We start from the raw sequence: 24,641 nt of genomic DNA, 5'->3' as shown, positions 1-24,641 counted from the left end.
ATATTTTCTAAAGTGAAATAACCACATACTGAAAGTGCATAGATCCTGAGCTGCAGCTGAGGAGTGCTTGGCACACTTTAGGATTGACAGAATGCTTGTAACCTTTATACTCCCACAGCCCTCAGTTTGTCCTAAAATAGGACCCCTGCACAAATAAGAGAAGCCTGAAAGCTGCTTTAATTTTCACTGGTTATCAACAGCCTCAAGGGGATCATTGTAGCAGCTGGAGATTGCCAGGGCACAGGGCACTTCTCCTCTTCCACAGCCATGCCCCTACACTGGCAACACAGAATAGAAACTGCTACAGCAGCTCTTTGCCACTGAAATGTGTCCCTACACATGGGGAATCCTCCACAGGCAGGTTAAGCTTGCTTTATGGGGACACCATTGCATTGCTGCAGAAGCACAAAGCTGTCCAACTGGACAAGAGGATCAGGGCCATCATGCACCAAATTTTCAGAAGCTTCATTTTGCAGCCTGGAATTGTGTTAATTCCTGGATTTATGACAGCAGAGGCTTTTATAGCTGAATTATTTTGTGCAGAGTTACCCACTTTGCTGAAAAATAAGTTATATTACATACAAAAAAATGTTAAAACAGTTATTTAGGTTGCAAAGCTAAGCTCTCAAAAGTTAGAAAATGCCAGATTTTGTGACAAAGCACCGGCATAATTTCTATATGTATTGTAATATAATCCAAAGGGATAGATATACATGAGAAAACATTAGGATGTTTTGTAAGACTTTCTTTCTGCTGATACTCACTTATTGTAACAAAGGCCCTGATAGTCTTCATTGCATTTTATTTTTACTTTTTGCAGGCTTGTGCAGTCTTTTCCACAGCCTCTTGAGACAAAGCCATTACTCAGCCAGCTAGAGTCTGCTCCAGTGGGAAATCTGCAGCAGCGCAATGATAGGCATCCAATGAGTGACACTTTTGCTGACAGCTGGAATGATACCCCACACTATGATAACACAGGGTTTGTTGCAGAGGAGAGCACAGTGGAGAATCCTAGCACTAACCCTCTCTTATGCTCTAAATCTAGAAGCACATCTGCTCATGGACGCAGGCCTTTAATTAGACAAGACAGGATAGTTGGCATTCCCCTGGAACTTGAACAGCCTACACTCAGAAACACACCTGAATCAGAAGTGCCTCCTCCCAATCCTTGGCAGAATTGGACCAGAACTCCAAGTCCTTTTGAAGATAGGACAGCTTTTCCTTCTAAATTGGAGAGCACCCCCACCACCAGCCCTTTGCCTGAAAGGAAAGATCATATCAAAGAATCTCCTGAAGCAGCTAGCACTTTTTCTCCAGGAGTAGCATGGGAGTATCATGATTCAAATGCTAACAGAAGTCTTAGTAATGTCTTTTCACATATTCATTGCCGTCCAGAGTCTTCTAAAAGTGTTATTGCAATGAGCAAGAGTACAGAGAGGCTTTCCCCAATGATGAGAGATTTAAAAACTAGTAAATTTAAGAAGTCGCAAAGTATTGATGAGATCGACATTGGTACATATAAAGTTTATAATATTCCATTAGAAAACTATGCATCCCGTAATGACAATGCAGGAACCCGTGAAAGACTAGATAAAATGGTAGGACAGGAGCATGGTATGTCTAGTATGTCTCGTAGCCAGTCTGTACCAATGCTAGATGATGAGTTGCTGAGTTATGGAAGTGTTAAGGTACAGCAGCAGCAAAAGCCTTCTGTAACCAAAAAAGTCTATCAGTTTGACCAAAGCTTCAACCCTCAAGGAGCAGTGGAAGTTAAAGCAGAAAAGAGGATACCACCACCTTTTCAACACAATCCAGAATATGTTCCCCAGCAGAGTAAAAACATTGCCAAGGATTTAGTTAGTCCAAGAGCCTATAGAGGATATCCCCCCATGGAGCACATGTTTTCATTCTCTCAGCCTTCAGTTAATGAGGAGGCTGTTAGTGCTCAGTTCTCAACCCAGGGATCAAGGTCAGGATTTTTGAGAAGAGCAGATTCATTGGCAAGCTCCACTGAAATGTCAATGTATAGAAGAGTAAGCGAACCTCACGAACTGCCTCAGAGTGATAGGTATAGCAGACCTCAGTATAGAGCAGCTATGGAACGCCAAAGCAGTATCTCAGTGTCTGAAACCCAGTTCCTCAAAAGGAATGGCAGGTATGAAGATGAACACCCTTCATATCAAGAAGTGAAAGCCCAGTCTGGAAGTTTTCCAGTTAAAAACCTTACACAAAGGAGGCCATTGTCTGCAAGAAGCTACAGTACAGAGAGTTATGGTACATCTCAGACTAGACCAGTTTCAGCTCGGCCTACAATGGCAGCTCTATTGGAAAAGATACCATCAGACTATAACTTGGGTAACTATGGTGACAAGCCTTCAGATAACTGTGATATAAAAACAAGGCCTACCCCTGTGAAGGGAAATGAGAGCTGTGCTAAAATGCCTGCTGACTGGAGACAACAGCTACTTAGACATATAGAAGCTAGAAGGTTAGACAGGGTATGTTTGACATTTCTCTGGAATTAATGCTCTAGTTTTATATTTTAATGTTTCTAAGTATGTGCACGTACAGTGGTGAATATACAAATTTCTGATTCTGAGATTCCCTGTATTTGTGTTATGGGGAACTCCTCTGTGAAGGATTTTGTTAACATAAGATATATAATCAATTAGTATTGGGGGTTCTTGGGTAAATGATTTACGGAGGCTTATGTATAAAAGTGTTTGGCACCAAAAAACCTGCTTCATTTAGTTACTACTTTGGGACTGTCTGAAACGCTACAACCATAATTTCTATCAAAGAGCAGTATCAGCCACAGTAGAAGATTCTGAAATAAAACTAGAAAGGACTGAATCTTAGTGGAAAAATCTAATTTTTACTTAAAAATATGAAGTTCCCTATTCAGCTTTGTAAGGGCTATTTCATGGTGTATTTTAAGAAAAAATTGAAAAAACTTTTTAAAACTCATTTAGATGGCAGTATAGGTACCAAGATTTTCAGTTTTTGGTCTTAACTCCACTTAAAAAGTAGAGTAAGGGTCTGGTGCTGGCTGTACCTCTAGGAAGTGCACAGCACAGTTTGGGGAGGAGGGGCCAAAGATGGCTTTATGTCACCCACCTTTGCATCTGTGACACTTTGGGGTTCAACCCAGATCAGTAAGGGGTGTGTCACCACCTGCTTTGAACTCTGGGTGCCTTAAATGTTATGCTGTGGTGGCTCACAGCCCTGACACCAACAGCCTGAACACAAGCATGCATGTCAGACCCTGGCTTCCACTGCTTAGTTACTGTTTCAGAGTGACCCCAAGACCCTCCCAGTCCTGAATTTCCCCCAAACCATCTGCTGTGTAGTGTCCAGTCCTTCTGACTGTAGCACTCACAGAATCTTATTAAGTTTGTTGCTCCTTTAAAGAGACTATACTCTGCAGCTCATTAATCTACCTGGGGTTTGACAATCACTGTTATTTCAATCACAGCACTGGTCGGTTTAGATAAAAGGTAAAAACAAGCTTATTCAATCAAAAAGAGAGAGATTTATGTGAGGATAAGGGGTAAAAATAGAGAGGGTTACCAACAAACAAAAGTCAAAATATGCTTTCTAATGGCAAAGATCTCACTTAAGCTACAGTCTTTGGTGAGGAAACTACCTTGTATAATCTTCCTTTTCCAGCAGTCGGTGACTAGCTCTTGGAATCCCCACAGAGTCCAAGGCGCTGGTTTTCCTTGTCTCCTCAAGTGAAGAATAACTTAGGGGTTCTCTGCTCCTCTCTTTATAGTCCAGTAAACCTTTGAAAAGTATCTCTCTGAGTTCATTGACCCTTCTTCGAAGGGCAGGAAGGCTTCCTGGGAGTGCAGTCTCCATCCCCCGCTGACAATGTGATCACTTTTTCCCCACTTGCACTCCTTATGGCTTTTTTTGCCTGGCATGCAAATATTCTTTTGTCACATTTTACTCAATTTAGATGGAATATACATGCAAGCAGACGCAACCACATTCCTTTGTTCGGGGGGCGGGGGCGAAAGATTATTTTATCAACTCCTTCTGATATGCCTGGTTTAAACACGTTTTAGTCATAACTCCAGAAAATCTGTGTAATCCTTGTGGGTTGATAGTACATACATCATGCAAGAATATTAATGATCAGTGAGTTATTCATTTTCCAATGATATATTACATGACACCTTTTAAATATATATCGTGACAAGTGTTAGCTGTAGTGAGTATGTCAGGCCTCACAGGAGTTGCTGACACAGAGTAGCGAACCCCCAAGGGACCTCTGTGTCACAGCATACTTCAGATTCTTGGCTGCTCTAGGGTCAAATATGGTACCCAGCGAGGGTGACCTTATTTCCCTAAGGGAAAATGGGATACTGCGTAGGGCTCGTCCAAGTCTCTCATCCAACCCCCCAAGCAGAGCTGGTCTGAGCTGCTTGCCTGAGTTCCCTCCTGCATGCAGGGCTATCCCAAGCCACCTGGCATCATTGCTTGCCTGAACCCCCCTGCTGGTCTGGCATTTGCCGCTCACTCTCCCCGGGATTGCCAACCCTGCAGGATTGTCCTGGAGTCTTCAGGAATTAGACTAATCTTTGATTAAACATTATGTCGTGTGATGAAACCTCCAGGAATACGTCCAACCACAACTGGCAACCCTACTCCCCCCTCCCCGAACATTCTTCCGTGCCCCATTGGAGAGGGTGCCCCACTTTTTGGGCAAAACTGGGCATTTGTCCCAAAAATCAGGACACCCTGGGTAGAGCTTAAAAAGGACACTGTCCTGACCAAAATGGGACATATGGTTACCCTATCCCCAGCATAAAGTGTATAGCTAACATACAGTAGCCTATCTTGAATGATCTAGGTGCTGCAACATAACCCATAACCTCCATAGTGCTATGCATTATGGACCTGCCCCTTATAATGTCTCCTTCCCTACCCCTGTCATCCCCCTGTGCTGGAGCTTGCAGATAGGACAGGATAAGGCCATGCAGGGAATTATTTTGTGGCCCCATAAGGTGCTTCTTAAGCCCTACTATGCTGCCACAGCCAGGAGACAGAAAATCTGTTCCTAAAGTTTCATAGCACCAAAGCTACCTCTGAAGCACAGCTGAGTGCCACATTGGCTTAGGAGAAACATGGAACGTTTCCCACTGAAGTCTCACCGCTTGAACTCCTGATTGTCACATTTTAAAGGATACTTGTGCATCCTTTGTCAGACAGGCCTGCAAGAAAAACAGGCACCTTGGCTGCTGTGAATTTTTACTTTCAAATAAAAGGTAAATGATCTACTTTCCATAGAGGCTCAACCACCTCCAAATATTGGCAACCAGATTTAGACCTTATCTTTGATATCTAATTGCCAACACTCTTCAAATGGCCAAATTTGTGGGAATTGCTTGTTTTCCAGATTAGGATTCAGTACTCCCAGTTTAGTTTTGTAAGTAAAGGTTCAACTTTAAAGCAGGGCCAATATATGAAAAACACCGAAGCCAGGCTGGAAGAGGAAAGAAGGAGTTGCTGGGGGCTGGCGACTACAAACCAAAGCAATATTGCCTTTAAAAATAAAATTAAACTAGGTAATTAAAAAAATTATACTGTTTTTCTCTTCCTTTTTTTTTTAAACCCATCTAACTTACATAAAGGATAGCTGGATAGTAGATTTGTTTTTTATATAAATGAGATGATTTCATAATAAGGGTTCAAATTCTGCTCTCATTTATAGATGTGCAATAGGGGTATACTTTAAGGCAGAATATGGTCTGTGGTTGGTAATGTATCATTCATGACTAATTGGGGTTTCAAACATGACATCACTTTAAAAAAAAAAAAAGGTCAAACCAATGAAAACTACTGACTAGAGCTGGTCAGAAAATTGATTTTCCATCCGTCAAAAAATTTTGAGATTGTGAAAAAAATTCATTCTGAATTGGGACATAAAGCTGGAATTTTGAAATTTTTTGCAGAACTAAACTCTGGGAAAAAATTGTTTAGGGTCACTAAAAATGTTTTGTTTTGATATATATGACATTTTCAATTTTGATTTTGATCCCCCTTTTATTTTTATAAAAAATAAGTAAATTTTAAATGAAAAGATGTTTTGAAATGAAAAATCAAAACTTTGTTCTGAAAATTTTGAAATAGGATGTTTTGACATTTTCAAAATGATTTCCAATTTTTAAATGAAATTTCACTGAAATCCATACAATTTCACAAAAAAATCAGTTTAATCAAAATGGTATTTTCTGAATGAAAACTGTTGTAACAAAAATTTTCCAGTCAGTTCTACTTCTGACAATCACTAACCAAAGCCATATTAAAGTAAATAATTGATTGGTCTAGGTTTTGAAGACAAACTCATTACGACTTTTCTTCTCCAGCTTTGGGATGGTAGTGGCTTTCAGAAGTTCCTCATACATGACTCCATTGCCTTTAATATGCACTCTTCATTGAAAAACTAACTCAGAAGGCTTAATTCTTTTGATTTCCAGGAGTCCTTACCAAAAGAAAAATGAAACCTGCTAATGGTTTTGTCAGAAGTGAGATGGGTGTACTGCTGAAACCCTACCTTTTCAGTAATGCTCAGAGAGCATTGAAAGGCTCTGGATAGTGTTTGGCAATAGTGTATTACAAATACATCATAGCTTTTTAAAAAGAAGGAAAAAACATAAGTAAACTATCAAAAGTGTATTCTAACCCTCATTGGTGTTTTTAGGGGGCAATATTAAACCCGTAGCTTATTTAACTTTGTAATGGTAGCATTGGATATTCACAACTATTGCTTTTTAGTGTGGAGATTATTGTTATACCCATTTAGCTGTAGAAAGATGAGCATGTTTATTTTCCATGCAAAATATAGTATTGATGATATAATATTTCTATGCATGGTTTGACTATCCAGCCAAAAATACACTTTATAAATATGGGCTTGTTTCATAAACCAAAGCGGCTTTGAAAAACTGCTGTGGTCTAATGTGTAAATTATATGCATTTTTAAAATGTATTCAAATACATAATTTATGCTGGATCTTAACAACTCTGAAGTCAAGATACCCATTGCTATTCATGTACTAAAGAATGATGCATATTAAAATAAAATTAAGGCTCAAACAGACAAACTTTAAAAAATGTATCTTGAAGATTAACACTTCTTCCTTACCTCCGTTGCTGTACATGTGGTATGTAAAATTACTCCGTGTTTGGAGACCACATAATACCTAATGAAAATGTGGTATCTTAAGGACAGAGGTTTCAGGCTAAACTTTGTATTTTCTGGATTTTGTTGGTTTAGGACACACTTTACAATTATTTTAAATATTTGTGTTTGGTGTAAGGAATACATTCATTCATATAAAGCATGCAGTGAAGATCCTGATTAATTAAATTAGGTTCATATTGATTAATGCAATTGAAAGTGATCTAATATACAGTAAATTTGCAGTATTCAGTCAGAAACTGAGACTGTGACCATGGTGATACTTTGCACAAGATCAGTTTTATGGACCAATCTTTATGGAGATGTAGGAAGTGTAACAACCTTCATATAAAAGGTCTTTGCTCCAGATGAAAACATATTGTGCTAACTGATGGAATTCTCAACCCAAACATATCAGGTTGCCTGTGCAGCTGGTTTGTAGCTGCTAATAAAGGAAATGGGCAGTAGTGGATCCAGCCAGCTGATCCTGTCATGTGGAATTTTGGTCCATTTAGTCCATGCGTGCACAGACCCATTCACTGTGTCTGTCCCAACCAAAATCCTCTCTTCCACAAAGAGCTTAGCACACAAGATGGTACAGAGACCTCTTGTATGGATTTCCCTGCTATTACTTCCCAGCACTTCAAATACACAGATTTTTGGACCATCCGTGGGAGTATAGGGCGTCCCTGGTCCTATATCCATAAAATGATGTGTACCATACAATATACCAGAGTTTTCAGACTATGGGTATAAAAAATATTTCATTTTCTATCAGTGTTATAGTCTTTTTATGGTATCCATTTTATGTATAACCAGTACTGTATGTGCTTTTGTTCAACTGAGTGCATGCATCAAAAAGCTACTTATTTCTTGGTATTGTTTGTTTGCTTAAACTAAAACCTGTGAAGTTAACCATGTTTGTGCGATACTTAATTCAATGAGCATGTGTGTTCATATCCTGTCACGTGGTTATTTCCTTTACTCAGACCGCTGCTTACAAACACCACACTGTTAACCTTGGCATGCTGCACTCTGGAGGTTTGTCAGCAATGCATGCAGGCAGAAGCATGACTTTAAACTTGCAGACTAGATCTAAATTTGAAAACCAAATTCAGCAAGAGCTACCTCTACCAAAAGTAAGTATGGGATAGCCAGTATATACCAATATCACAGAATAAATTAATACCCTTTGCTTTTTCCTGCTTTAGCTTTTCATGCTTATACCCTGTAATCAGTCCAAAAAGCAAAGATGCTGGTACCATAGTTTGCCTAGTTAATAACCTTGCTTTTTGGATTAACTAGCTCACATGGCTGTTATTGCTGCTTTCTGCTCTTGTGTTGCAGACTAATGTTATTCTGATTATATGTTCTGGGAATAGTGCTGGGATTATGTTTCATGTTGTAGATGTTTAATCCTAGAAATGGTACTGTAGACATTTTTTTAAGAATGTATGTAGATTGCATCACAGGAGCCAAGGTGTTCCACTTTCCACTAATTTATCTGTAACAGCACTGACACGCTTTGAGCCCCTACTGGCTACAATTACAGTAATTTTAAATTTTGGTTTTAAGTATTGGGGATATAGAAAAGAAAATTAGTGTTCTAAAACTTTTCAGTTTCTGATTTCATACCTATTATTGATATATTGGTGCATGTATATATGCATCATACACATGTATAAACATCTACTAATCTACATGGTTCATGAACAAAGTAGCTATAACAAGATAGAGTAGAATGTTACCCATTAAAATCTTGCCAAAATATTCATAGCGTGATGTAGAAGGGACTTTAATCTCTGCTTTAACACATGTGAGAGTAGTCTCACTGAAGTAAGGACAGGTCCTTGCAAGGAATAGCGTTGACATAAAATTCCAAACAGTCATATTATTTATGCATGTGCATATGAAATCAGAGTAACTACTCACATGCTCTAATGTTAGCCATGTGGCATAAGAGTTTTGCTGACCTGGAGTCTAACAGCCTGATCTAATTATTAATACATATAGTGTATTGTATTTCCCAGCCAGTAAGCATACTGGAATATTTCAGCAGTACAAATACACACATTGCATTGCCAAGCTGCACCGAATAACTTATCCTTTCACATTTGGTTAGTTTCTTATGCCCTTCACTCTCTGCTTATCCAGAGTGTTACAAACCTTCATATTTGTACTTGTACATCTCCAGTGTGGCAAAAGTAATGACAACCAAATTGTCATCTTAAATATAGATGTGTACTCACTTAGAAAAGGAGTTTTCCAGCATTTGTCATATTTTTTTTCTTTCAAAGACTGTTGATATATCTTTGGGTGATATATTAATTCTTGTTCCAGGTCCTAGCAAGGAATCATTTTGACATGTAATTCCAGACAGCCTTAGTATTTCATGCATGTGTATTTATGAATGAGGTATTTCATATATCATGCACATCAAGAACTTTAGGTCATATGCTATATTTGACTTTAATGCATTCTGGTCAACGGGGAGTTACATGTGTGGATCTAGGGTGATATATGACCCCACGTGCGTATTCTTGTGACCAGCAACTAAGGACTCTCCAAGCTCTTACTCTAATATTCCTTCTGTTAAGCACTCAATCACAATCTGCTACATGCCACCATAAAATCTCATCTTAAAAAATGTGGAAGAATGATATTCTCTTACTATACAATTTGCAAAGCAAAGACAAAGTTAGTGCTGATGTAATACTTTGAATTCCTAATACTGCTTATTTTTATTCCTTGATATCTTCTAGAACGTTTTGCATTTCTGGCTGTGGGACATAAATAACTTGTGAACTAAATGCTAAACTATAAATCTTCCACTGGCACTATGTAGATCTTTGAAAGGTGTCTACTGGAAATTTTGGAATTGTCTGCAAGTGTGTTGTGGACTCAGACCGTTTTCACAGAAAATGTTGATTCAGTTTTTATTCAAAGAAGGGTAATACAGTAGAATGTTTATAACTAAACATAAGTCACTTGAAATTCTCACATTCAGAATGCATACCTCACAGGAAAAAAGATTGCTTACATATATCAACCTTTTCTTTCTGAAAACTGAATGCCTGTGGGCAATCCACATCCGTGGAGCCTGCAAATTTAATGACTGTGGCAGCTTTTGATGTGTTCTCTCTGACTTGTTGTTTAAGATTTTTTTTATCATTATTCTAGTTATTAAAATAACCTTACTTCATTTTGCAGGTGTCTCCACATCTAGACAGATTGAAACAACACCATCATACATTTAAACATCTGCAATGTTTTATTGGTTTCTTAATTTTCAGTTCTACATTTGTCTACTTAAAAGTTTTGAAAGGGATACATTCTATATGCATGTAATCCCTGCTGACATTAATTGGAGTATATATTGATGGAAGAGCAAATTTTAATACATTTTAAACAATACTATGCTTAAGTTATTGATGTTCAGCTATAGGGTCAGCTGGATCTGATTTTAATTTTAACTCTGAGAACTCAAGCAAGGGACAGAAACTCTAGAAGCAAAAGTATTCCTCCAATATGTAGGTGCATTAAAGGAAGGAGATGTAGCAGGGAGTTTGTCCCCACAGCACACTCGCACACAATCTGGTTTCTAGTGCTATGAATCAAGGGGAGCAGCTAGTGCTTTTAACAGAGAGCTAAGAGCCCAATAAATGTTGTGTTTTGGAGTAGGAGGAGAGGACCTGGGCCTCAGCCCCTTATATACCAGGATTGCTGTACTAGGGAGAATGCCTGTTATACCAATTGAGCAGTTATAGCAAGAATGACTACGTCAATTGTTTATTCCAGGCCTTCTCCTCCTCTCATTTACAGCAGCATAATTCCTTTGACTTCAAAGGAGTTACTGATTTCCATTGGTGAAAGTAAGAAGGATCACGTGCATTATGCTTTTCAAAGCTGTAATATATCCAGACAACACCACTTGGGTGGTTTGCTCCTTTTTTTTCTCCCTAGTGTTGCTCAGACTCAAAAGAGCAATAATTAAGGCCTAACTGGCCAATGGCAGCTCAAAGAGTCAAAGAAAACAATTAGGGATGTAAAAAGAAAAGGAGTACTTGTGGCACCTTAGCGACTAACCAATTTATTTCGTGAGCTACAGCTCACTTCATCAGATGAAGTGAGCTGTAGCTCATGAAAGCTTATGCTCAAATAAATTGGTTAGTCACTAAGGTGCCACAAGTACTCCTTTTCTTTTTGCGAATACAGACTAACACGGCTGCTACTCTGAAACCTGTAATTAGGGATGTGTTTATCTTTCTTAATCTGTTCTACTGCTTCTACTATCACATTGAACTGTTGCTTCTTACTTTTTATCTAGATTTAATTGGTGTAAAACTTATATTGATGTGCAGTTCATTCAGCCTCTGTCAAATGAATAACTTTATAAACAGCCAAATTCATTTTCCTGTCAGAAACGAAAAGCTCTATCATCACAGATTTTTCCCAATCTTGTACAGAAAACAGTAAACAACTGCATCATTTTTCTTTATTCCGCAGCTTTAAATCACCTCTACAATTACAGTCACTGTCTTATAAAAATGGCACCACATTCTCTGTAGTGGAAAAAGGAACTTCTTTCAGAAGAATGCCTTCAATTTTAAAGTTCATATGATAATTATTTTTATTTTTTGTATGGATTCTTGCTTAGATGAACTTCAGGATCAAAAGTATATTACTCTCTCCCCTAGGACCAATCAAACAGTCACACAGTATGTTACTTTGTCAGAAAATATTGTCATAGAGGCACAGTCCTTTGAATAGCATATAGCACATGATTAGTTTTAAATGTTCTTATCAGTTTTACAAAGTAGGAGTAACTCTGGGGATTAACTGGTGAAATTAGTCACATCACACGGGTGACACACTTGCTTTTCTCTGTGTATTTTTATTCTCAGAATAGAGACTATGTAATGGGAAGTTTTCATTTCTAATGTTGCTCACTTGAATAATCTCTCAAGATACACATCTCATTTTCATGACTCCAAGGGGATTGCAATCATGCAGTCTCATTCAACCAAACTGAGAAACAGGGTAGGAGGCATTGGCAGTACTCAGATATCTAAAGGGTTTCCACAAGCAAAAAAACCAATTGGAAATAATCTGAAACAATGGCCCAGATTCTGAACTGCAGACAAGGAAAACAGTAGAGTGTAAGCAGTACGGTAATGGCTCTAAGCAACTTTTGCATTCCTTTGATCCTTCTTGGCACTGGGCCAGTCCCTGGCATATAATAGAGTGGTTTAAAATATGCTTTAATTTATGCTATCTGCTGATGGTCCCAAGGGTCTGTTACAATAGATGAGGGATCAGCCAAATGTAATGGACTCACAGCCATGCTCTCATTCTCCTAGCCATGCATTTGTGCCAGCAGAAGTATCATCAGAGGATCCTCCACATTGTAGAAATTCTCCTGTGGCTGGAGCTGCCCTGTGATGGCAGGATTTTGAAAGGATTCAGACAAGAAAGTTATGTTTATGTGAATAAAAATTAATTAAGCCTAACTAAAAAAATTAATAAATGGAAAATAAAATTAGATTAAGATAGAATAGGACACCAAGACCACAAAAATGACTGAAAAAGAGATGAGTAAAGTTACCAGTGAAGGAAAATGACCAGGATTAAATGTGTCCAAGGGGGAAGAAACAGAAAAGAATAATAGAAGTATGACCCTGTTTCAGGAAAGCACTTAAACATGTGCTTAAGTCCATCCTATTTGAGAAAGCACTTAAGTATGTGCCTAATTTTAAGCACGTGCTTAAGTACCATTGACTTAATTGGAATTTAAACATATGCTTAAGTGCTTTCCTGAACTGGGGTCTGTAAGAGTAGCGCAGAAGGTAACCCAAGGTATGACAACTATAACTTCAGTATTGTCTGTATTAAATATAACATTTTAAAAAAATGCATTGTAAATTTAACATTTCATATTTACATTATAGATGATGGTGAGATATTTATACATTCTTTCATTGCTCTTTACTTACTTACAGTTTGAATGAGCAGTACGATGTTTTTAGCTTGTGTGATTCTGTAGCAGACTATTGTGTTAAAAATGTAATTTTAGAAAAAATATTTACTGTTCTATGATTTCAGAATTTGAGTTAATTTTCTCACTTCTCTCATTATTGCCAAGATAATTAATGGGCATCTAAAGTTCTCCCATTTAAAGTAAGGTCCACAGACAACAGTGCAGTCAAGACTGCAGCAAGTATACAGTTCTTATACATTAACATGATATAGGGATAAAGCATAAAATGATTCCCATTACAAATGAAATGCTGTGCAATTGAACAAGGTGGATTTAGGGCAAAAGTAAGTGGTGGTTTTATACAGTGATCTGTCAAGGCACTAAAGTATATCCTACCATTTTTACAATAGACCCCATCACAGCAGAGCAACATTCTAGACAATGGACAAGAAGATGTTTCTGCTAGTAGCCAATGGAATCCATATCCACTTGGAAGGCGGGATGTGCCACCAGATACCATTACTAAAAAGGTAACCAGTAGCAACATGATGATATAAAATCAGACATTTATGTACTGGCAGCTTTTTCCTTCTCCCACCAAAATCAGCAGCAATCCCCTTACTCCAGTTGGCTTTAGTGGACACAGGATAGTGCAATGCATTTTTTCTTCAAGGCTTAGAACAGCTTGTAAATTCATAATCTAAGGGTCATATTTTCAGTTCTAACCTGTTTTTTGAGCTCATTTATGCCAAGTTAACTTATTATGTTTGCAAAAGTGGATGCATGTACCAGTATGTTCTGCATACACAAACTAGATAGCTGGGCAAATAACTGCACACTCTAGCTGCACAAAATATTCATATTCCTACATTCTTAGGGTACAGTAATTTAATGCAGTAATTTAAAACTAAGTGTGGAGAAAGAGACCAGCTCAAGGCTTGCTGAAAATTTGGCCATTGGTGGTAAATTTTTTAATGAATATTCATAAAACTGAAGGACAAAGGATTTTAATAAACTAAAATGTTTTAAAAACTTAAGTTTAAAAAGATCTAACTGTAAAAATAGTAGTGATAATTAAATTGTTAATCTACACGTGTTGGTTCTGATCTTTCTTGCACTAGTTAGAGGAGTGAACAGAGGAAGTGAGTAAAAATGGTGTACGTGAATCAGAGTCAGGTCCAAAGACATAATGAATATATTTGCGAATGCTGCACTTCAAATACCTTTAAGTATTGATCAGGTAAATATTTTCCTACTGGCTTCAGATTTTTTCATTCAACACAGAAGCAGCAGTCTTTGCCATTACAAAAATTATAGAGTGAAAAGAGGTCATTTATAAATGTGCAGGAGAATTACTCAAGTAGGGCTCAGGTCCAGATGCAGTAGAAGTCACTCTGCTCAGTGCAGCCCAGGGACCGTTCCCTCCTGGAACCCCCAGGAACATAAATCATTGCAAGAGACAAAGGGTGGTTGAAGGCAGATGGGGCCCTGGCCTTGCATTTGTGGAGCTGGGCACTGAGAGTAGGCTGAACCACTCAAAGGGATTGTATAGTATACACAGGAACTGGGAGAAGAATTCTACTTCCTGAGAGGAGTTACACCTGATTTTCTCCAGTATATGTGAGGTCAGGATTAGACTCATCAGCTCAAACAATATATTTTATATCTCGTATTAGAACTCTGATATGCATTATTGTGATAAGAAACTGCAAAGTGAAATCCGTATTAGACATTTCAATATCCTGCTATACAGATGTGGTATGTGGTATGTTAAAACATTACACAATGCATCAGAATCTGTTTAACTCATTGGCACTATCCATTGTTGTAGCCATCGTCAGCAGTTTGAATTGCATTGGCAATAACGGACTCCCAGCTGCAAAGTATTAACTTTTATGATGGATGTTAAAATAATATATAGAATACAAATGAAATCAAGGGAAAACATTCCATACAATAGAGATGTTTTTTCAGCAGAATTTCTGTTTCTAAGTGATTTCTGTTTCTAGAAAAGGATTTATTCTCAACTTAACCTTTATACAGCAGAAACCATGCTATAAAGGCACAAGAAGCATTGATATAATCTTTGCAAACAAAATCTATGAAAATGAAAGAGAGAATGAATGATGAATATTATTTACTTTTCATTCTCAATAGGTATTTTTAACTTGTATTTATGACAATGCTAATTTCCCTTGCATTGAACGTGACCTAGAATATTTTGTTTTGTTTTTTCACCAGTTGAAGGCTTAAATATAGCAATCATTTTGAAATTAATTTCAGAGTCTTCTGTAAAATTAAATTCTCATATACTGAATAATGTGATTTTGTAAAAATAAATAAGGGGTAAAACTGCACTCCCACTAGCATAATCACACTAGCTTTAATGGGTTTGTGTCAATGCAAATGAGAGCAGAATCTGGTACAGAGCCCCATGTGTGTAACCTATCCATAATAAATCTAATTTCTTCAGTTTAAATGACAGAATATATATCATGTAAATGATCCATACCTGTAGGGCCAGTGTTGATTAGTTACATGGTAACTACGAGGCAGTGGGTTATCACCATGTAACTGCAGTATGTATGTATTGTACCATACGACCATGGTAATTACCGTGCAACTATTAACTATACAATTACATAGTAATTCATGGTTATTTCTCTCCTCTTAACTATGCAGCGTGTAGATTAAATGCTGGTTACTTCTAGCTCCAAGGTGATCAATTACACAGTAATCTGCAGGCATTCATTAGAATATGTCCATTAAAAAGTAGTTTGGTATTTTTGCCCTTTGATTTAGAATGCCACTCTGTAAATCTATTCATTTGCTGAAAAACAATCCTCTCCTCATTTTAATACTGGAGATGCACTTTTTCTGTGGTGCCTACGAGAAACTAGTTGACAAAGTCATCTACATATTTATCTTATGAGTTAACTGCTCATTTATGAGAAAGAAAGGGATTCACTGTTAGGAGATAAGATCACTGAAAATGAAGCTGGGGATTGCTCAAGGGGCAGATGAATGAGGTTGAATAAAGGAGGGGAAATAAAAGAAAGATAGTCAGACATAAACCTGGTGTATCTGCCACAAGAGGATCACCCCAGTGGCATGGAGCCAGAATACAAGCACCAACATCACCCACTCCCTTTCTTGCAGCTGATATAGGGAACATGGCTAGGGAAAAGGTGTGTGGGCCAGGGCATTTCTGCACCTTGGCTGCTGTATGAGCCCCTTGAGATTCATTTGGTCTGTGGTGAATTTGGTACAAGTTAGTGGTCTATGCTAGTACACATGACCAATGGACTGCTGGCCTAGAATTAGAATATGCAAAAGTGATTAAAACTGCTGTTGCCCTCCTCTTCTGAGTTGAGTGCATGCCTTGGCCATAGCTGAGGAGTTGGTGCTCTGTTTTGTTTTCATTATGTGCATCTGTCACTCAGCCCTGAGGTGATCCAAGCCAATAAAATAGATATGAAGATTTTTTTAGTGTTGGGCCACAATTTCTGTATTTAAGACCTTTAAGCAGATTTCTTCCTCTGAGGAAGACAGTGCACCTGCTGTGGACTTCTGTGAAGGACATCTTCAGGTTACATTTGTGCCGTGACTTGAAACTGATGAGATGCTACTCATTTTCAAGCATCCCATGATGACTATCTGGTGAAAATAGTCGGGCTCAACGGGTAGTGATCAATGGCTCCATGTCTAGTTGGCAGCTGGTATCAAGTGGAGTGCCCCAAGTGTCGGTCCTCGGGCCGGTTTTGTTCAATATCTTCACAAATGATCTGGAGGATGGTGTGGATAGCACCCTCAGCAAGTTTGCAGATTACACTAAACTGGGAGGAGAGGTAGATACTCTGGAGGGTAGGGATAGGATACAGAGGGACCTAGACAAAGTTAGAGGATTGGGCCAAAAGAAATCTGATGAGGTTCAACAAGGACAAGTGCAGAGTCCTGCACTTAGGATGGAAGAATCCCATGCACTGCTACAGACTAGGGACCGAATGGCTCGGCAGCAGTTCTGCAGAAAATGACCTAGGGGTTACAGTGGACGAGAAGCTGGATATGAGTCAACAGTGTGCCCTTGTTGCCAAGAAGGCCAATGGCATTTTGGGATGTATACGTAGGGGCATTGCCAGCAGATCGAGAGACGTGATCATTCCCCTCTATTTGACATTGGTGAGGCCTCATCTGGAGTACTGTGTCCAGTTTTGGGCCCCACACTACAAGAAGGATGTGGAAAAATTGGAAAACGTCCAGCGGAGGGCAACAAAAATGATTAGGGGACTGGAATACATGACTTATGAGGAGAGGCTGAGGGAACTGGGATTGTTTAGTCTGTGGAAGAGAAGAATGAGGGGGGATTTGATAGCTGCTTTCAACTACCTGAAAGGGGGTTCCAAAGAGGATGGCTCTAGACTGTTCTCAGTGGTAGCTGATGACAGAACAAGGAGTAATGGTCTCAAGTTGCAGTGGGGGAGGTTTAGGCTGGATATTAGGAAAAAATTTTTCACTAGGGTGGTGAAACACTGGAATGCGTTACCTAGGGAGGTGGTGGAATCTCCTTCCTTAGAAGTTTTTAAGGTCAGGCTTGACAAAGCCCTGGCTGGGATGATTTAGTTGTGGATTGGTCCTGCTTTGAGCAGGGGGTTGGACGAGATGACCTCCTGAGGTCCCTTCCAACCCTGATATTCTATGATTCTATGAAAATCCAAGTACAGAGTCAATGTGAAACTACGGATATATTCTGGCCAGATCCTCAGCTTGTATAAATTGGCATAGCTTCATTAAACAGCTAAGGATCTGGCCAGTTATCATTAAGGCATATTGTTTTGAGTCACTAGATCAGATTTCTCCTTCTGGCCATGTTCTGCCCCTGTGATCTTGGGCAAGGCACTGAAGTTCTCTCAGGGTCTCTAACATGCCTGTCATAAATTGCTGAGTTTACGTACTCTAAAGATGGCCAGTAACATAGGATTGTGATGTTTCATGGAGGTAGTAAGATATGAGCATTCCTTGGAGCATTCATTTTACTCATTCCTTTATGGCTAAGTTGCATGCCAATTATTAATAAGCATCAACAGTTCAATCCTGTCATCATAAACAGTATAAATTGTTTTCAATTAATTTATTTTTAAATGATTTGACTCAAATGTGTATGTAATGTATGTGTATAAACAGAATGTATGTTGAAAAGTAAGCAAGTGTGCAACTTTACCATGTCAAGAATAGAGTAACATACAAACCAAACCCCACATGTTAGAGCAATAAAATTGAAAATGTGACAGATATGCAGGGATTGAAGACTATTATCAGTGGCCTTTCTCTGATAAATATCAAAAGACAGTGAAAAAAATAACACAAGTTCAATATTTTCCATAATTTTGAAAAGTATGAATCTTTTCAAATTACAAACTACTAGCTCTTTTCAAAAAGTTGATAATCCGATTAGTGACATTGGTAAACATAAGGTCATGTAAAAAACACATTCTTTATTGGGACAATGCATTGACACTGAATAGTATCCACTTGGCTTCTGCTAGCCTGTGACATGATTATAAACAAGCACTGAATTTAAACTATGTTATAAAATGTGATTTTTAATAGATAATCCTGAAACAGTGTACAATTTAGGCCAATATTTGTGATCAATAGAGAATAAGCTCTATTCCAAACAATCCTCAAATTCAATGCTACCCAATATTTAACATTTTTTAGAATGTGCTGCAAAATCATCTTATTTATTTCATCGTTATATATTTTCATTTCATGAGATTTTCTGACCAGAAACATATAACATGAAATAAGGCATAAAATATTTTCCTTTTATGTATCAGACTCTGTACATTTGATCTCAGTTATGGCTCCTAGATTCACTAAATGCAATGGATAAATCCTTGCTGGTTTTAATCACGGTTGTTTCCAACTGTGGTCAAAAGGCAAACCTCTGATATTTATTTAAGAGGTTTGCTTTTACTTGACTGTGTAAGTTGTAATAATTGCTTCTTTTCAGCTTCCTGAATTTCTGGCCTAACGGGTTACGTTACCCACAGGCAGGTAGCCATATCCAGACTTTGATGGGATCTCAAAGCCTACAACATCGGAGTCGAGAGCAGCAATATGAAGGAAACATGAATAAAGTTACCATTCAGCAGTTTCAATCACCACTGCCAATTCAGATCCCTTCTTCGCAGAGCTCTCGGGCACCTCAGGCAGGGAGGTGCTTAATTCAAACCAAAGGGCAGAGGAGTATGGATGGTTATCAAGAGCAGGTGAGAAAATGTGTATATAAATAACATGCTGATGAAGCAACATTGGGGGGGGGGGGTTTCCTGTCAGGTAGCAGCTAAATTGTTAGGAAAGTGAGGGGCTACATTAACAGGAAGTTGTGATTCTTGGTCTATGTAAGGGTTATCAATTTGCAAGGATTTTGATTCGTGTTTTATGAGTGTGTGTACATGCTTAGGCTTGTTGATTATGAATGGCAATTACCATATACACAACTTTGAGCAATGTGAGTGATTAGTCTGATATTTTATGGAAGGAGCAGAACTTTGAGCCTACTTATATTTGAATTCCTGTGGATAGATTTTAAAGATAACTTTCTGTCTGCAACAGAATCATGATTTTTTTCAAAGCATTTTGGTTTTGTTTTATGGTTGCATTATTCCACTGAGGTTGCACTTAACACAGTACTAGCAAATTGAATGGACATAAATTGTACTATTGATCATGCCGTTTTTCTAAAAGCATTCATTGAAATGTCTCAGGGGCCTTAATCAGCTCCAGTCTTTTTATTTGTGCCTGTAGCAGTTTGTTTCACTTGGAAAATGTATACCCACTCCCATTCCTGTCCACTTTCTAACTGGGTACTTGAATACTTATAATATTTGGAAACCTAAAAAGCCTACTTACAAACAAATATGATCCACTTTTTATCAGGAAGGTTACTGACATTTTCCCCTGATTCACTAATTAAAATGGGTGCTTCAGTAACAAGTATGTCATAAATGGACCCATGTTGTGGACAGCTGACAGATTTATACATAAATGTGTTTTTAAAGTTTTGTTCCTGAAAGTACTGCTTAAATTTAAATGTGATGTTTTTACTTAACATTAACTGAAAACCTAAAGTCCGACACAATGCAAATTCATATTGATATTTTTCCATTTACTTTAATGGGAGCTATAACAGGCCTATTATTGCAGTTATTTTAATAGTATCATTGTTAATCTAAGAATTGACACTTTCTGAGATGGTCCAACTGATCCAGAGTTTTTTGGCCTTTAGGACACAATGCAGCCAATCTCTTCTTTCTGGCATTGATTTGAGAGGCAGAGTACCAAGGGATGATGGGGGAATTGATTGGTTGTGGAGGATGATCCTATTTTCTACCACTGAAGAAAGGAGGATTCATGTGCATTTAGATGTGTTTTATTGAACAGTGTATAGGCTCTTAGGTATGAGGAAGAGTGTGTATTTTAGATGTCTGAACATTAAATAAACAAAACATTGAAGAAAAAGAGCTTTTAAGGAGTAAGACTCAGAGAAATGAGAAACCGCAGTTTTTCAAGTGGCTTCTGTATATTACCACTGGTGGTGTCTGGTGCCTCTGGTATTGAGTTGCGGATTTTTTCTAGTGAACAGTGTCTGTGGACGTCACTCACCTCATCCCTCCCTCATAGAGGATTCTGAGGATATAAAATGGGGAGAGGCCTTAGCTAGCCTTCAGTTCCTTTTAAACCACCAAAAGTGCAGTGATCTGAAATGAGGACACTGCGTGTAATAACTTTCCTCATCAGTTTCTTTTAATTTTGCCCTTTGTGGCTATTTTCTTTTGAGTTAGTTAGATTAACAGTTACTTTGTAAGGTGTTCTTCAGTCAGATGAATAAAGAAGAAACAGTACCTGTCAGGCACAGTTATTGTTTGCATGATCTTCAGAAGTGTGAGGGCATATTAAAAATGATGAAATATCACATTTGTGTACTTCAAAACAACATTATTAATGGTTTTTAATACTCTGTACAATATAATTCAGAATGGTCAACTCCAATAGTTAACCATAAACCAAAATGTGTCAGGCAGAGACACAATTGTCTAGAAGATTAGCTTTAATGATGGTGTTCGATTATCTTTCCATATCTTTTTAACATAGTTTTGTGTGAGAATAGAAAAGAATCCTGGACTTGGATTTAGTATCAGTGGTGGAATAAGTGGACAAGGAAATCCATTCAAACCTTCTGATAAGGTAAGATGTGAATTTCTTACTAATGGTCTTTATTACAGAGAGCCAAACAATGTCCTCAGATACAAGCATGTGAAATTCAATAGAAGTTGTGGTCCAGGATGTGACTTTTTTAAACAAAAATGGGTATTTTCCTTCTGGTTGATAAATAAAGGTTTAATCAAAACAAGCTATTCCCTGTATTGCACTAGTTAATCTTTTCACGCGGTTTGCCTTTTCCCAAGTACCAACTTCCTTGACTTGTTGTAAGTAGGGTTGCCAATTTCCTAATTCCAGTAAACCGAACACCCTTGCCCCGCCTGCTGCCCCGCCACTGCCCTGCCCCTTCCCTGAGGCCCCGCCGCTGCCCAAGGCCCCGCCCCTGTTCCCTCCATCCCCCCTCCCTCCATCGCTTGCTCTTCCCACCCTCGGTCATGTGCTCATTTTCACTGCAAGGCCCAAACAGGCATATTTATTGTTTTGACAGATGTATTATGCTAAGTTCAGGTTTTATTTGTTACAGGATGCTAGAGCTGGCAGCAAAATAGTCAAAAAGGGTAATTTTTAAAAAAATGAAATTTCACAAAGGTTTTCATGATTCTTTCCTTTCCCTCTTCCCATTTTTCATAACCAGCTCCAGTTTTTTGTTCACTAAAGTTATTGTAAATTTATTTGTGGAATTAGGACCACACATTTTCAAAGCTGCAATGGGTCCATTAAAGGCCCAGTCCTGAAGCCCAAATACAAATCCATAGAGCACAACCACAGAAATGCACACCTGTCCAGATATCTATATAAATAAATATGTAGAAACTGACTTCCACACCTACATGCAGATACACACATGTATTCATGTGTACACATCTAGCATGCACTAACACATATACTTCCACATTATTTATTATTACAATTGTTGTTTAGTGCCTAGAGACCCCAACTAAGATCAGGACTCCACGTTGGTAGGTGCTGGACATACACATAAAAAGAGAGAGTCTGCAACAAAGAGTTTATAATGTAGCTAGACAAAGGTGGGGACAAATGTATGATACATTGGCTCTTCTGCAATTACTAGTCAACAACATTCACTTTTTAAGAAATAATACATTTCTTTTAGAGTTCCCTTCTGTTTTAAAAACTTGTTATGAAATGAATACACAGACATATTTTATGTCATCAATTTTTTGTGCCCAAGCCAGAAAAAGGAATAAAAGTCAGAGAGTTAGGCTGCAAATTTTATTCACACAGGTATACACACATGCGGCAATACACACACTTCCCTACACAAAGACACACAGTCTCTTACACACATACAATGCATGCATGCACACACTTGCTGACACAGAGACACTTTTTCATACACTTTTCTGGGTGCTGCCTGGAGGGGAAAAGATGGAGGTGGGGGTGAAGGAGAGGGGATGGAGAGGGAAAGAGGCCAAGGACGAGAGCAGGGTGGAGGTGAGAAGGAGGGTATGGGGGGGTCTGTGGGGGCCAATGGGGATGCAGGGGGAGGCAAAAGGCTACAGGGGGTGTAGGGGGCACTGGGTGTATAGTGACATAATGGGAGTGCAGCAGTGTATGGAGGTGAATGGGATGCAAGGGTGTGAGGGGGTGAGGGACATGGGGGTGGTGGTCTGGGAGGTGGAGAAGATGGGTAGGAGAGCACTGTAGAGGGTACAGGGCTGGGATGGATGGTGTGGGGGGCAGGATGGGACGGGGAGGGATGCAGTGAGGGGGATGGGGGACAGGGGGTGGGACAGGGAGGGGAGGGATGCAATGACAGGGGCATTGGAGTGTGGGAGGGGGGTGGGACGGAGAGGGATGCAGTGAGGGGGATGGAGGTGTAGCCACATTCCCAGCACTCGGAGACGGGGACACACATACCTCCAACTCCTTCTGGAGGAGAAGAGGGCTGGGCAACAGCAACATCTGGTCACCCTAGTTGTAAGGGTATATTTTTTCCAGAACAAACCTAGGACCTGATCCAACTCCTTCTGAAGTAGTTGAAAAGATTCCTGTTGATTTCAGTGGGAGTTGGATTGGTCCGCTAATTAGGAGGATAAATTCACTGGTATTTTAAACAGTAGTAGTATCATTAACTAGCTTCAATTGCCTAGACTTTTGCCTACTCTGCCAAACACAACAGATTCTATCTGTACTCTGCAGATTAATAGTTGTGGAAAGGTCTATAGAAGACTCTGCACAAACTTCCCTATAAATGAGCATGCCTTTTAGTAATCAGGATTGTGAAGTTTTTGGTAATAAACATCTGGATCCATTGCATGTTTACATTAAATAGTCTAGGAGAATGATGTATTTCTTTAGTCAGCAAAATGGGGACAAATAAAAATGTGACAATCAAGGGTTATCAAATTCAAATGGTCTAGAGATTAGAAAGTGGACTCTGAGGCCTCTGAATTAATCTGTGATGTGTACTAAAACTAAGTGGAGCTTGTTACATATAAAGGACTATAGGTTTGTATATTTTAAACATGGTGTATTCTGTGTTAAGATTAGACCCAATCCTACTGGGTGGCCAGCACCACATCTCTGCACCCGTCTATGCCCACTAATTTCAGCGTGAGCTGAGAATGCTCATCAAATCATAAGATTGGTGTATTTTTTTAAACAAATCCTCATATGTAGCCTTAGACCCCATTTTTTTAAAATTTCCCATCAGCATCGATTAAAATTGAAAGGAAAATTAATATTTACAGAAAATGTCAAATGTCTTTGAAGGTACCCATGTAATATGGACAGGTTCTAACGATTTTTTATGTTGTCAGTTAGTGAATTTGGACTGCAGGGAGTAGATCATTTTATTCTGTATAACCAATAGACATTTGAACCTGTAGTACTTAAAACTGTATTGGTATTGGTTGAAATGCTGCTTAATATGGTCTTTCCAATGTGCTTTATAACTAATGTAAATGTGACTTCATGTCATGGTTCCTAATTTGGCTTATGATATTATAATTAAATTCTGTATCAGTTGTTTTGACAATTGAAATTCCTCACACTTTTCTTTTAAAAAAGGAACCATGTTCCCTCATGAATGTATCTAGATAAGTAATAAATCTGATTCTGTAACAACTGTATATAGCAAAATTATAACCATATATTTTAATATGATTAACAATTGATCAAAAAAAGTTTAAATTGGACCAGAGAATTGTCTTTTGAGAGAAAGTGAGTTAGACTGTCTGGGGTTGCATTTCTACATTGTTATTTCTTTTTATCAAAGGAATTAAT

The 24,641-nt window shown here is 38.5% G+C and overlaps 1 protein-coding gene across 6 annotated transcripts in view; it reads left to right on the top strand.

Moving 5' to 3' along the window:
- The window catches only part of LRRC7 (leucine rich repeat containing 7), a 379,203-nt gene that overhangs the window by 325,488 nt on the left and 29,074 nt on the right, over positions 1–24,641 (top strand). For 5 of the 6 annotated variants that reach the window (XM_074961545.1, XM_074961546.1, XM_074961550.1 and 2 more), the window contains 5 exons: positions 821–2,498; positions 8,179–8,328; positions 13,577–13,696; positions 19,220–19,438; positions 21,324–21,416. In XM_074961545.1, the coding sequence (XP_074817646.1) occupies positions 821–2,498; positions 8,179–8,328; positions 13,577–13,696; positions 19,220–19,438; positions 21,324–21,416 (2,260 nt within the window). The remainder of the gene's footprint in view (positions 1–820; positions 2,499–8,178; positions 8,329–13,576; positions 13,697–19,219; positions 19,439–21,323; positions 21,417–24,641) is intronic. The other variant, XM_074961548.1, reaches the window with a different exon arrangement.

This window comes from Natator depressus, chromosome 8 (assembly GCF_965152275.1).
Source record: "Natator depressus isolate rNatDep1 chromosome 8, rNatDep2.hap1, whole genome shotgun sequence".
Taxonomy (NCBI): domain Eukaryota; kingdom Metazoa; phylum Chordata; order Testudines; family Cheloniidae; genus Natator; species Natator depressus.
Note: the sequence above shows the minus strand (reverse complement) of the source record. Positions and strands in the feature narration are given on the sequence as shown.